The sequence below is a fragment of the Colobus angolensis genome, unplaced genomic scaffold, assembly GCF_000951035.1.
Source record: "Colobus angolensis palliatus isolate OR3802 unplaced genomic scaffold, Cang.pa_1.0 Scaffold17, whole genome shotgun sequence".
NCBI classification, from domain to species: Eukaryota; Metazoa; Chordata; class Mammalia; order Primates; family Cercopithecidae; genus Colobus; species Colobus angolensis.
This window is the reverse complement of record NW_012114821.1, coordinates 596,683-611,223: the sequence shown is the minus strand read 5'-3', so window position 1 is coordinate 611,223 and position 14,541 is coordinate 596,683. Positions and strand designations below refer to the sequence as shown.

The 14,541-nt window shown below is 58.4% G+C and overlaps 1 protein-coding gene across 1 annotated transcript in view; it reads left to right on the top strand.

Moving 5' to 3' along the window:
• Positions 1–14,541, top strand: part of PPP1R16A (protein phosphatase 1, regulatory subunit 16A) — a 33,204-nt gene that overhangs the window by 17,510 nt on the left and 1,153 nt on the right. Inside the window, exons 2-10 of the mRNA XM_011938014.1 lie at positions 3,722–3,886; positions 10,053–11,045; positions 12,377–12,447; positions 12,523–12,668; positions 13,745–13,848; positions 13,916–14,040; positions 14,135–14,260; positions 14,334–14,409; positions 14,490–14,539. Coding sequence (XP_011793404.1) covers positions 10,787–11,045; positions 12,377–12,447; positions 12,523–12,668; positions 13,745–13,848; positions 13,916–14,040; positions 14,135–14,260; positions 14,334–14,409; positions 14,490–14,539 — 957 coding nt within the window. The 5' untranslated portion in view covers positions 3,722–3,886; positions 10,053–10,786. The remainder of the gene's footprint in view (positions 1–3,721; positions 3,887–10,052; positions 11,046–12,376; positions 12,448–12,522; positions 12,669–13,744; positions 13,849–13,915; positions 14,041–14,134; positions 14,261–14,333; positions 14,410–14,489; positions 14,540–14,541) is intronic.

Genomic DNA, 14,541 nt, shown 5'->3' with positions numbered 1-14,541 from the left:
CTGAAGATCAACAAATTAGTAATTTGAATATTCAATTTTTTCCTTCCTTCCTTCTTGACTTAATTTTTTTTTTTTTTTTTTAATGAGACAGAGCCTCACTCTGTCACCAGGTTAGAGTGCAGTGGTGTGATCTCGTGCCACCACACACGGCTAATTTTTGTATTTGTAGTACAGATGGGATTTTGGCATGTTGGCCAGGCTGGTCTTGAACTCCTGACCTCGCGTGATCCCGCCTGCCCCAGCCTCCAAAAGTGCTGGGATTACAGGCGTGGGCCACCGCGCCCGACTTAAATTTTCATTTCTCTGGGATAAAGGCCCATGAGCGCAGCTGCTGGTTGGTATGGGAGTTGCATGTTGAGCTGTTTTGGTTTAAGAAACTTGCACACTGCTTTCCAGAGTGGTGGCTGTTTTATGTCACAGGTTTTCATCAGCTCCCTGTGAGACTCCTTTTTCCTCACATCCTTGCCATTTGGATTTGTGGGCAGCGGTATCTCGCTGTGGCTCTAATTTGCATTTTCTGAATGGCGGGGATGTTGAGCATCTTGTCATGGACGCGTTTGCCGTCTGTGGATCCTCTTCAGTGAAGTGTGTCTTCACGTCCTCTACCCCTTTTCTGATTGGATGGTTTCATTTTGACTGCTGATTTTTTGAGACTCGTGTGTTCGTGACAGAAGTCCTTTGTTCTGTGTGTGGTCTGTGGATATTTACTCACTCAGTAGCTGTCTTTTCACGCTCTTCGCGGGATTTTTATAACAAGGCAAAAGTTTTTAATCTTGTCAAGGTCCAGTTTTTCAGTTTTTCATTTTATAGACTGTGCTTTTGCTTTTGGTGTCACCACTCTGTAGAACTGCTGTTATTTCACCTTTACATTCGGTTTGCATTTCACCAGGGTGGGGGTCAAGATTCCTTTTTTTTTTTTTCTGGATTATTTTCTGTTACCCAGTCTGGAGTGCAGTGGCGCGATCTCGTCTCACTGCAACCGCTGCCTCCCAGGTTCAAGTGATTCTCCCACCTCAGCCTTCAGAGTAGCTGGGGCTACAGGTGTGTGGCACCACAACTGGCTAATTTTTTGTATTTCTAGTAGAGACGGAGTTTCAGCATGATGGTCTCGAATTCCTGATCTTAAGCAATCCTTGCCCCTCAGCCTCCCAAAGTGCTGGGATTACAGGCATGAGTCACTGTGCCTGGCCCCAGCACCATTTACTGAAGACTTTTTCACTCCCAGCAGTGTCGTAAATTGCATGTCTACACATGTGTAGGGTTATTTCTGTTTTGGTCTTTTTTTTGAGACAGAGTCTTGCTCTGTCGCCCAGGCTGGAGTGCAGTGTTGATTTCGGCTCATTGCAACCTCCGCCTCCCAGGCTCAAGTAATCATCCCACCTCAGCCTCCCGAGTAGCTGGAACTGCAGGGGTGCACCACCGTGCCTGGCTAATTTTTAATTTTTTGTAGAGATGGGGGTCTCCCTATTTTACCTAGGCTGGCCTTGAACCCCTGGGCTCAAGTGATCCTTCTGCCATGGCCTCCCCAAGTGCTGGGACTGCAGGTGTGAGCTGCCTCATCTGGCAATTTTCTGGACTAGATTGTATTCCATTGGTTTATGTCTCTATGCCTAAGCCAATAACTTAGGTCTTACCAAACTACACAATAAGTCTTGACATCTAATAGTGTAAGTACTTCAAATTTGTTCTCTTTCAGGCTTATCCCTACTGTTCTTGGCCTTTTGTGTTTCCATATAAGTGGAGAATTAGCTCGTGAGTTTCACACTGTTGGGGTTTTGATTGGGACTACGTCAAATTTTGTATGAATTTGGGAAGAAATGACATCTTTTCGGTTCTGGGTCTTGTGACATATAACGTGATGTCTCCTCCTGTATCTTCCCATAAAGATATGGTTGTGGTTTTCTGTGTACATCTTTTGTTAGGCTTATTCTGAGGCATTGAGGCTTTTGGGTGCTATTCTGTTGTTCAGTTCGAAGTAGGAGTGGACATCCTCCCCTGTCAGCCTCTGTCTTTCCAGGGAATATGCTTTGTCTGGGAGGGCAGGAGAGAAAAGGCAAGGGAAGCTCTTTCCAGGGAATATGCTTTGTCTGGGAGGGCAGAAGAGAAAAGGCAAGGGAAGCAGATTTCTGCAAGCGTCAGAGCCCTTGAGGGAGTGGCTCTGCTATGTTCAGTCACTGGGGCTGTGGGAGCAGGAGGCGCGGGGCAAGGTGAGGGCATGGCAGTGAGGGAGACACTGGAGTGTTGGAGCCAGGGCTTGCAGGAGTGAGCCGGCAGAGAGGAGGCGATGGGCAGAGAGTGGGGTATTGAATGGAGGTGACGTGGGCTGCAGTTACTGGTGGTGATGGAGCACAGTTGGTCAGATGAGGACACTGGTGTAGAGAAGAGGTCAAGGCTCGGAGGGGACAGGCAGTCTGCGGAAGTTTCTCCATGAGAACATTAGACCACCAGGAATTCGGGCAGCGATGGGTGGAGGCGAAGCCACAGTGAGGGCTGGTGCTGGGTGCCTGGTGCCTGATGATGTGTGTTCCAGCTGGAAACGCTCAGGGAGAGGAGGGCAGGGGACTCCAGGCCGCAGCCGGGAGCATGAAACGCTCAGGGAGAGGAGGGCAGGGGACTCCAGGCCGCAGCCGGGAGCATGAAACGCTCAGGGAGAGGAGGGCAGGGGACTCCAGGCCGCAGCCAGGAGCACAGGGGTTGGGGAAGGAGGGCCCTCAGTAGGGAAGACACGGTGTCACTGGGGACAGAGCCCCAGGGCAGGGTTTCAGGATGGAGGCTTGAGAAAGCCTGGATCAGAAGCCCCCTCCTGGCCGGGCGCGGCGGCTCACCCCTGTAATCCCAGCATTTCGGGAGGCTGAGCCAGGCAGATAACTTGAGGTCAGGAGTTCAAGACCAGCCTTGCCAACATGGAGAAACCCTCTCTCTACTAAAAATACAAATATTAGCTGAGTGTTGTGGCACACACCTATAATCGCAGCTACTCAGGAGGCTGAGGCAGGAGAATCATTTGAACCCAGGAGCCAGAGGTTGCAGTATTTCATGCTGATGCAGGTGCTTTGGGATGAACTTCTAAGGGTTGGACTGGGATGGGGGTTGGACTTGGAGGGGGTGAGCTGCACATTGGGCCCTGGAGGACACTCAGACCCTCCTTCCTGCCCCCATCACCACTCACTCATCTAGCCACCACTTCCCCGAAACTGCTGCTTCCTTGGAGCAGTCTGCAGGCCCCGGGCCTGCCCTTTGTGTAGGAAACTTATTGCTGGGGCCTCCCTCCCAGAGCTTCATGCAGCTGCAGAGGCCCCTCCAGAGCGTCGTCTTCTGCCCTGGACGCCCCATGCCTTCTGTGCTGACCGCAGTAGACGCGGTGTGACGTGCTGGTGCGCATCCTGCAGCTCGGCTCCAGTCCCCAGATGTAGCTTCAAGGCAGGGCCTGCCCCCACTGTCCCTCCCCAGGGCACAGGCAGACAAGTGCAAATGGAACCTCTCCAGCAGCCACCAGCCCGCTTTATGGCTGGTGCTGTCCTTGTCACGTTTTGGGAGGTCTCTGGACATTTGGTTTCTTTTCAGAGTGGACCACGTGGGCCATGGGCCACTGGCCATGGGCCATAGGGAGCCTTGGTCTGAGCTTGTCCACTCCTTGGCCGCACTGAGCTGTGCCTGCCTTGCCAGCTTCTGCCTGGCTTCCTCGGTCCTTCACAATGGCTGATGAAGGCCCCTCTTCCAGGTGCTGGCACATGGGTGAAGAGTCGTAGAAGAGGGGCCTGCAGATTGTGCTCTCAGCAAGCTTGTCGCCTAGTGGAAGAGACTGGCCAGGACACAGAACCCACGTGTGGACGCTGCTGTGGGTTGGTGGCAGGGGTCGGGAAGGTGCCATCAGGAGTCCTCAAAGGTGAGCTGCTGGGGCCGGGTGCGATGGCTCACGCCTATAATCCCAGCACTTTGGGAGGCCAAGGCAGGCAGATCACCTGAGGTCAGGAGTTCCAGATCAGCCTGGCCAACATGGCAAAACACCGTATCTACTAAAAATACAAAAATTAGCCCGTGTGGTGGCAGGCGCCTGTAATCTCAGCTAATTGGGAGACTCAGGCAGGAAAATCGCTTGAACCTGGGAGGCGGAGGTTGCTGTGAGCCAAGATCGCACCACTGCACTCCAGCCTGGGTGACAGAGCAAGACCCTGTCTCAAAAAAACAAAACAAAACAAAACAAAAAACAAAAGCTGCTGTCTGCCCAGCCAAGGGTTGGGAGAGACCAGTAGTCTGGCTGGAGAAGCCTCCCATCCAGCCTTCCAGATGAATGGTGAACAGTGTCTCTGGCAGGACACCCAGCACTGGGGTTGGTTACAGCTGAGGTGAGGCATGTCTCCAGAGCCTGCACCTTCAGAAGGTCAGCAGTCCTTCTGAGAGTCCGGCACCGCAGCCACTGACCACCAGACAGCCTCTCTGCCCGTACAGAGAAGTCTGGCCAGGCATGGTGATGCATGCCTGTAATCACAACACTTTGGGAGGCTGAGGCAGGAGGATTGCATCAGCCCAGGAGTTTGAGACCAGTCTGGGCAACACAGGGAGACCCCAACTCCACACACAAAAAAGACAACAACAAATAAGCCGGGTGTGGTGGCATGCACCTGTAGTCCCAGCTACTGGGGAGGCTGAGGTGGGAGGATCGCTGGAGCCCAGGAAGTTGAGGCTGCAGTGAGCTGTGATTGCAGCACTGCACTCCAGCCTGGGGACAGAGCAAGACCCTGCCTCAGACACAAACAGAACAGAATCAGACAAACCAGTCTGTGTGTGTGTAACACTTTTAGCCAGGCTCTGGCAGCCTCTGTACCCACTGGCAAGATACCATAGTCATTCTCCCAAGGACATTGAGACCCACCTCATCTTGTTAACAGATGTGTATGTATAGACGTTATTCTACAGAATGGCTACACAGTTATTTTTCCCAGAATGATGGGCATCTAGGTAGTTTCCCATTTTTTGCTCTGTATCTCGTAGATACTGCTACAAATAAAATCAAATCTGGTTGGGTGTGGTGGCTCATACCTATAATCCCAGCCAGCACTTTGGGAGGCCGAGGCATAAAGATTGCTTAAGTCCAGGAGTCCAGACACCAGCCTGGGCAACACAGGAAAACACTGTCTCTACAAAACAAATTTAAAAATTAGCCGGGTGTAGGCCGGGCACGGTGGCTCACACCTGTAATCCCAGCACTTTGGGAGGCCGAGGCAGGTGGATAACCAGGTCAGGAGATCGAGACCATCCTGGTTGACGCGGTGAAACCCCGTCTCTACTAAAAATACAAAAAATTAGCCGGGCGTGATGGCGGGTGCCTGTAGTCCCAGCTACTCAGGAGGCTGAGGCAGGAGAATGGCGTTAACCCAGAGGCGGAGCTTGCAGTGAGCAGAGGTCATGCCACTGCACTCCAGCCTGGACAAGAGTGAGACTCCATAAAAAAAAAAAAAAAAAAAGAAAGAAAAAATTTTCCGGGTGTGGTGATCCCACCTGTGGTCCCAGCTACTTGGGAGGCCAAGGTGGGAGGACTGCTTGACCTTGGGAGGTCGAGGCTGCAGTGAGCCGTGATTGCACCACTGCACCCCAGCCTGGGCAAGAGTGAGACCCTGTCTCTTAAAAAACATAATAAAAAATCAACAACAAAACAACCAAGTCTTTTAGTTATAAGTTACAGGAACCAGCTCCACCAAGCCTAAGCATAACTGGGCTATAAAAGCCCCCAGAACCAGCCGTAGGGCAGGCAGTGTGGGGGCACTGGGCCGGCCCGTCCCTGGTGGGGCTCCTGTGGGACCGTCCAGGTGCTGCCCACTGCACCGTGGTATGTGGGCTTTCACCCTGTGAAGTGCGGCCAGAAGGCAGGCAGGCTCCCCAGCACCGTCAGTCCCTCTCGCCGGCCTGCTCTGAGGGTTTAATAGGGTGGGGTCCTAGAAATCAGGCTGTCAAAAGGCATACTTCGTTTAATTTTTGAGACAGAGTCTCTCTCTGTCACCCAGGCTGGAGTGCAGTGATGCAATTCTGGCTTACTGCAAGCGCCGCCTCCTGGGTTCAAGCGATTCTCCTGCCTCAGCCTCCCAAGTAGCTGGGACTACAGGCGCCTGCCACCACACCCAGCTAATTTTTTGTATTTTTAGTAGAGACGGGGTTTTACCATGTTAGCCAGGATGGTCTCGATCTCCTGACCTGGTGATCCGCCCGCCTCGGCCTCCCAAAGTGCTGGGATTACAGGCGTGAGCCACTGTGCCTAGGTGCACATTTTAAGTTGGGAGGTGCACCTTACTGAGGTGCACTGTTCACGCATCCCTGTGAACGTGGGAGCCTACAGCAGGTCCCCAGTCCTCTGCCCCGCCTGTAGAAGCAAGTTCCCATCCTCTTTCTGTACCCTCCTCAGCGTTTCTCTGAGACTCTTCTTTCCCCTACCCCTTTCCTCTCTTTTCTTTCTCTGAATAGCATGCGGCCACCACCTATCCCTTGTCCCTATCTCTGGGTGAATAGAGGGACACCGCCCCTCAGGCTCTGGGCTCTTGTTGCACCACGGACACTGGGAGGTGGGCACTGTGGTGAAGTAGTGACCGGGGCAGCTCTGGATTTAGGCGTGGCCTTGGTCTCCCCATGTGGAAGACGGGGTGACGGCAGTAGAGAGGGCGCTGAGGCTCTTGGGCCTGGAGCTGTCCTCACGGGAGCTCCTGGGAGCGTGGGCTGGGCCTCCGTGCTCTGCTGGGCCTCCCTTCCGGAAGCCACATGGCCCGAGGTGTGCAGGCTGTGAGGGGCGGTGGGTGAGGGTCAGGAACGGTGCCCCGTATCCTCCACGGGGCTCCTCCCGCCTGGGCCCACACTCAAGTGCAGCTGGCCTGGGCTTTGACTGAGAACTGGAACGAACCGACCCGGGAATCTGTTTGACATTCCAGGGAGGTTTGGGGGAAGGTTTGTGGAGGAGAGGGAGCCGCCCTGCCCAGCCCCTCAGCCTGGGTGTGTCCGTTTGGTAGGACTACGAGCCGGCCGCCAGGCCTTCATGGCTCAGCCAAGGGGCAAGTCTTCTCGGCTCTGGTGGGCTGTTCCTGATCCATCTTGTGGCTGGGAGGAGTAGACAAAGCTTGGTGAAGTTCAGCTAGGGCAGCCAAGATTCAGGTAGGTGGGAGGTCGCCTTTCCTCCTGGAGCCCTCAGCCCACTGCCGTGGGCCTTCAGCCAGCCCCTTCCTTCTGAGGCTGGTTCCTGGGTAGGGAGGCCAGAGGGGGACGCTTAGGGCTCAGCCTGGGGGGAAGTGGGCACTGGGACACCCCCTGGCACCCACTCTTGGGGGGCTCTGGGCTCACTTTGGGCACCTCATTTTCTCTTAAGAGAAGGCAGTTGGGCCCTCGAGCAGGACAGGAACCTGCCCAGAGTCCCATGGAGACATCGGGCAGCTTCCAGCTAGGAAGGTGGGCCTGCCAGGGTGGGGGCCGAGTGCCCTGTGAGCCGTGCTTGGTGGGGTGGGGGAGGTAGAGTCTCCCCACCCGTGGGCCTCCCTCTGCAGCCGGGGGTGTTGGGGGGCGGTTTCCACTGTCCAGATGCTGTTCTTTGATGAATTTTCACGGATGAGCCTCGGAATGAGAAACGAGACAGGCGTTCCATCGGGAGTGCGGCTGCTGTGCTCAGGCTTTCTCTGCTGTAGGACACGGGCAACAGAACATCTTTTCTTCCTTTTTAAAAATTTGTTTTAATTTTTTTCTCTTACATTAATTATTTTTTAGTAATATAAATTGAGACAGGGGTCTCACTGTGTTGCCCAGGCTGGTCTCGAACTCCTGGGCTCAAGAGACCTGCCTGCTTAAGCCTCCCAAAGTGCTGGGATTACAGGTATGAGCCACCACCGTGTCCCGTCCATCTTTTCTTTATAAAATGCTGAGGACGGTAGGTGGTGTCTGTTAAATCTTTCTTTCTTTCTTTTTTGAGACAGGATCTCCCTCTGGAGTCCAGGCTGGAGTGCAGCGGTGTGATCTCAGCTCACTGCAGCCTCTACCTCCCGGGCTCAAGGGATCCTCCCACCTCAGCCTCCGGAGGAGCTGGGACCACAGGCGTGTGCCACCAGCTAATTTTAAAATTATTTTGTAGAGATGGGGTCTTACTCTGTTGCCCAAGCTGGCCTTGAGTTCTTGGGTTCAAATGACCTTACTACCTTGGCTTCCAAAGTGTGGGCATGAGCCACTGTTCCCTGATGGCTAAATCTTCTTAATCTCTCCTTCCCGTGGCTGAAGAGAGACTGGGGCTGGGCGAGGGCAGTCTGCCTTGCTCTCCTTCCCTTGCTCTTGGCTTGTGATCTCTTTGGGTTGGGGTGGGAGTAAGTGTCTACTGCCCAGGTGGGTTCTCTGGCAGGTCCAGAGATGCCAATGACAGAGAGGTGAGGATCTCATCTCGCCAGCCCTGTCAGGAAGAGGGTGTGGGCTGTGACTGGCTGGCAGGGAGGGCGGGCTCTGCCACACCAGGTGTGGTGTGCCTCCTCTGTCCTCGCAGATGGGGAGCTGGCAGCATGACTGCAGGAGTGGCTCTCCCGCCTCTCTGGTACCCATGCTATGTCTCTGGAGGGCAAGGGGAGGACTTGGGAGCCTGGGCGGGGTGTCTGGCCAGTGTGTGCTTGCCCTGGCCTCTGCAGTCTGCAGAGCTGGCAAGGCTTGGGAGCAGGCTGCTCAGAGGGAGAGCTACTGCCTGGAAAAGCTCTTCACCTGGCAGACAGAAGGCCAGGCCAGGGCTACTGACCTTATTGGCCGTGTCCTCAGAAGCCTCTGAGGCTAGGCCTGCAGAGGGGAACTATGTCTAGAGTAGCCTAAACCTGTAAAGTGGGCTCCCAGATAAATTGGGGGCCCCTGAACAAAAAGGACCTGACTGGCTGAATTTGACCTGGCCCAGGACAGTTCCCTTCCTGAAAGAAGGGGGCATTGTATGACTTATTCTGGGTATAAGTCCAGCAGTGAAGAGTTGGGTCAGTGTGTAGATGGCCATGAGGCCTGGCTGGGTGGAGAATGGGACTCCTGGTAGGCATCTTCTGCAGAGCACGGGGTGCCTTATATGTGTATGTATGTGTGTATTTATGTATTTATTGAGATGGAGTCTCGCTGTGTCACCCAGGCTGGAGTGCAGTGGCGCGATCTCGGCTCACTGCAAGCTCCACCTCCCGGGTTCACGCCATTCTCTTGCCTCAGCCTCCCAAGTAGCTAGGACTACAGGTGCCCGCCACTATGCCCGGCTAATTTTTTGTATTTTTAGTAGAGACGGGGTTTCACCGTGTTAGCCAGGATGGTCTCGATCTCCTGACCTCGTGATCCACCCACCTCGGCCTCCCAAAGTACTGGGATTACAGGCGTGAGCCACTGCGCCCAGCCAAGCACAGAGTGCCTTCTGAGGTGCGGCCTGTGGCCAGCCAAGCGACCACACTTGGTGTGTCGGGCAGGACTAGGGCCATAGCGGGTACATCGCCAGGGTCGTGCTCCAGCCGAAGCTATCTGCCTGCCTGTCTGTCCCCATAGGCCTCAAGCCAGGCACCAGGTGGGGGCTTTTATTGCAGCCCAGGATGGCAGAAGCATTGTGGGAACCCAGCAAGGAAGAGGTCTAGAGACTGGGCAGTGAGAGGCTGGGGTGTCAGTCAGGACAGGCGGAGGTGCACGAGGCAGGGCCTGCCCTTGGAAGGCAGTAGCCTGCAAAGCCCTCGTGACAGTTCCAGGAGACCTCACCCTACCCAGCCTGAGGGCAGTGCCTGGCCTGGAGGAGCAGCCTCGCGGGGAGTGCCTCGCGGGGGTGGCAGCCGTTTCTGGAAAGGGTGAGTGGGAGGAGCCTGACATGCCTTTCCCCTGCCCCTCTCTGGACCTGGGGCAGAATGGGGGCAGAGGAGCTCCCCATACCCCCAGGACTGTTGCTCTGCAGTGCTCTCTGTGGACCAGAGGGTGGGCCTCACACAGGGCAGGACCCGAGATGGCTGGAAGCCTGGTCTCACCCGAGGCCCAGGGCAGGGGCTCCCTGGGGCCACCCTGTCTCAAGCCGGCCTCAGTGTGCTTCCTCGTTCCCCACTTCTCAGGTGTGAGCAGCTTCCGGAAGGGGAGGTGATCCTGAAGACACTGTGGCTGGCCCGCCTGTGCCTTTGGCGCCCTGGCTGCCTAGAGAGCCTCGCCCCTGCGCCCTGGGGCCAGGACTCCAGGACTCTGACCACCTGCCCTGCCCCAGCCTCAGCGGCTGCACCTCCTCATTAGTACTGATGCACTGCCCTCGGCACACAGCTGGGAGGGGTTGGGGGGCTGGGCCATGCCTGCTCCCAGGCCCGACCCAAGCTCCTGAGCCTGGAAAGTGAAAAGAGGCTCTCAGGGGCTCACAGGGGCTCTCACTGCTGATTGGCCCTGCCCTCCCTTCCCCCTCAGCAAGGTGCCAGGAAGCTGGAACCTTGTTATCTGGGTAATTAGTTTCAGACCCTGGACTGAGGCCAGCCAGGTCTCGGGGCTGCCTCCCATAGGTTGTGCACCCTGACCCCGAGAGGGAGGCGAGGCACTGCTGGTCGACAGCTAGAGGCTGGCCTGGGGAGCAGGTTCGGGGTGCCCTTCCACACTGCCCTCCCTGCCCTGGCCCGTGCCTCCCAGGGCTACCTGGGCCTTGATATCGTGTGGGGCCTCCTGACCCAGCCAAGGGCACAGAGCTTTGGGAAGGGGATGCCCCCGAGGGTGCCAGTCCAGCCAGCTGCCCCACCCCTCAGGCCCAGCCTGGCCCCCAAGCTCCCCACTCTGGTGCCCCGAGCAGCCCTGTGGGCAAGCAGCCACCACCATGGCCGAGCACCTGGAGCTGCTGGCAGAGATGCCCATGGTGGGCAGGATGAGCACGCAGGAGCGGCTGAAGCATGCCCAGAAGCGGCGTGCCCAGCAGGTGAAGATGTGGGCCCAGGCTGAGAAGGAGGCCCAGGGCAAGAAAGGTCCTGGGGAGCGTCCCCGGAAGGAGGCAGCCGGCCGAGGGCCCCCGAAGCAGGTCCTCTTCCCTCCCAGTGTTGTCCTTCTGGAGGCCGCTGCTCGAAATGACCTGGAAGAAGGTGAGTGTGGCTGAGCCCAGAGCAGCTCCCAGCAAGCGGCCCACTCCCTGCCACCTGGGTGCCGTCTCATACCAAGCCTGGCGGCTGGGCCTGTCCACAGCTCCTGGGCTCCAGCCCCCAGATCTTGCCTGGTCTCTTCAGGCTGGGTGGCCCAGCGTCCCCCCATCAGGCAAACCCCAGGCAGTGGGCAGCCCTGAGGTGAGCCCGTGCGGGACAGCCTTCAGGCAGGGCTGCATGCAGAGGGGTCCAGCTGTGAGGTGAGCGAGGCCAGGGGTGGACCCCCAGGGGCCTTCAGACACCTAGTGCGGGCCCCGTGGGGGCAGGGTGGCCGGTAGTCACTGCTGCCTCTTGCCAAGCTGCTCAGGAGAGCCCTGGTCTCCACCTCTGTAAAGTAGGGTGGGACCGCCCACCTCTGCGGGTTAGAGAGCCAGGCCCTGGGTAGGCACAGAGCCCATGCTGGTGCCCCTCTCGATGCCTGCCCCAGGTTCTGCTTTTGACTCTGTTCTCCTCACCTGTGCTCCACGCTTGCAGCCCTAGCTGTGTGGGTTCCACTTGTGGTGCTCTGGGGTCTGGGGAGAAGAGGCACTGTAGTGGCCCTTGACCCCTCCCTGCCTCCCTCCAGGGCAGAGTGAGGAGGAGCTGGCAGTGTCTGGCCTGCATCTTCCCATGTGGACAGGAGCCCTCCCAGGAGGCCTGGAGGCAGAGGGAAGAGGCAGAGGATGCCATGGTCCACAGGGAGCTGTGGGAAGGCAGGAGGCCTTCTGCTGCACCCCAGGCGCCATCAGGGAGGACCCTGGTGACCTGGGCGAGAGCTGGGCCTGAGTTGGGATCTTTGGAGGGGAGGGGAGCGAGAGCAGGGATGTACTCTGGTGGTGGGGAGCCTCAGGTCAGGTCCCAGAGGACCCAGGGGAGATCATGAACACAGGGCTGGCTAGTTGTCAGGGGAGAGCCGAAGGAGCTGCAGTGTTATGGCATAGCCTAGCTGCGGTAGCCTCGGGGCAGGGAGCCCTTCCTGGCTGAAGGGAGGTGCGGGATTGTTGGAGTGCTGCTCTCACACAGAAGCACGGCCTGTTCTGGGGGTCGGAAGGCTGGAGCACCACCATGAAGGGCCTGCAGGTGGGTGGAGGCAGAGGGCTTCTGGGAGTGTGACTGGCCTGGGCCAGACAGATGCCTGGTGCTCCTGCCCCCAACCCCCCCCCCCCCGCTCTGGTGTGCCTCCTGCCGTTGGCACCACTGTCTTCCTTGTCCTTCCCCGAGTCCTGGGCCGAAGCACAGTTGACAGGACCTGACCAAGGACAGGACCCTGTCCTCACCTTGCCACCTTTTTTCAGTCCGCCAGTTCCTTGGGAGTGGGGTCAGCCCTGACTTGGCCAACGAGGACGGCCTGACAGCGCTGCACCAGGTCAGCCCGCACTGGGCGTGGGTGGGGTGGGGGCTGGCCCCCATGCTCTGGCCGCTCACGTGGCACGGTTTGCAGTGCTGCATTGATGATTTCCGAGAGATGGTGCAGCAACTCCTGGAGGCCGGGGCCAACATCAATGCCTGCGACAGTGAGTGCTGGACACCTCTGCATGCTGCGGCCACCTGTGGCCACCTGCACCTGGTGGAGCTGCTCATCACCAGGTAGGGCCTGCTGGGCGTCTGTGTCAGGGAGGGGCTTCCTCTCAGATGGCTGCTCAGGAGGCCCCTCTTGGGCAGTAGACTCGGCTCTCGGCCTCATGTGTTCCCACCTTCACCTTTGCTGACCCTGCCTGTGTCCTGGCATGGAGAGCAGAGCCTGGGGCCCCAGGGGGATGGGCATGTGCCCAGGGCAGCTCGGTCTCTGCCTCCCCAGCATGCAGCCTCCTGCCGAGAGGGCAGGTCTCGGGCTCCCCCAGGGTGTGCACGGAGAAATGTCTTGGTCAGTGAGCACAGAACTGGTAAGGAGAGAAGGGGAGTGAGGAGGCCAGGTGGCTTGGGAGGAGAGGGTACCTGAGCACAGGTAGGGCTTTTACCTTTAACATAGAGGGACGTAGAGCAGGAGGAACTCTGAGCAGGGAGGGTGGTGGCCTCACCAGGGTCCACGAGCCTCCTCTCTTCCTTCCCCTTCGCTCCAGGCATCTGTAGTGGGAGAGAGGTCAGGGCTGCGGTCCTTCTCGAGTGCCCCTGTGAGGCCGGGTGGGGTGTGGATGGCGGTCCCATCACACTCAGGCGCTGCAGGGTGGGCAGGGATTGTGGGGTGCCCACAGGTAGGCCTGTTCCTCCACTGCACACAGGCACACCCCCGTCTGTGTCCTGGGCTCCCCTTTGCTGACCTTCCCGGGGGCCATGCTCCCCACAGCTCTGCGGCCCCTCAGCGTGGCTGCCTGGTCCTGCGCCCCCACCGCCCTGTGCTCCCTGGGGTCCCCAGGGTCCCTGCTCCCCCAGCAGGCAGACCCATCTAGTGCACGTTTATGGGGGCACTGCTGCCCCTGGAGGTGCCAGGAACCTGGAGCCCGGATGGGTAGAGACTGCAGGAGGCCTGTCTGGCTGAACGACAGGATCTAGGACTGAGGGGCAGCCGATGGGCCCCAAGGCCGCCTCTCCCAGCAGCAGGTGGACAGGGTGCCTCCTGAGGGGCAGCCCTGGGCTGAGGGGCCCTAGGGGGGACCTCTCCAAGTGAGAAGCTTGGCAAGTGGGGAAGGGTCCCGTGTCCAGCACCGCGTCCGTCTTCCCTGCAGTGGCGCCAATCTCCTGGCGGTCAACACCGACGGGAACATGCCCTATGACTTGTGTGACGATGAGCAGACGTTGGACTGCCTGGAGACTGCCATGGCCGACCGTGGTAGGTGCGGCGGTGCGGCTGTGGGAGGGCTGCCGGTGACGCTCCCTCTGAGCCTGCCGCCTCGCAGGCATCACCCAGGACAGCATCGAGGCCGCCCGGGCCGTGCCAGAACTGCGCATGCTGGACGACATCCGGAGCCGGCTGCAGGCCGGGGCAGACCTCCATGCCCCGCTGGACCACGGAGCCACGCTGGTGAGGGCTGGGGGGTGAGGGGCATGCGGGGTTGGGGGCCTTCTACTTGGAGGTGGGGGATGGGGCCGAATTCAGGCCGGGCGCTTGCCTGCAGCTGCACATCGCAGCCGCCAACGGGTTCAGCGAGGCGGCTGCCCTGCTGCTGGAACACCGAGCCAGCCTGAGCGCTAAGGACCGAGACGGCTGGGAGCCGCTGCACGCCGCAGCCTACTGGGGCCAGGTGAGTGCGGGCAGGAGCAGGTGGGAGGGGGCTTCCAGCGCAGCCGTCTGCAGCTCCTGCCTGCCGCCCACAGGTGCCCCTGGTGGAGCTGCTCGTGGCGCACGGGGCCGATCTGAACGCAAAGTCCCTAATGGACGAGACGCCCCTTGGTGAGCTTGCGGGGCCCACCTCCACCTAGGGGAGAGAACAGGCGAGGAGGGCGCCCCTGACGCCTGCACCCACTTCTCAGATGTGTGCGGGGACGAGGAAGTGCGGGCCAAGCTGCTGGAGCTGAAGCACAA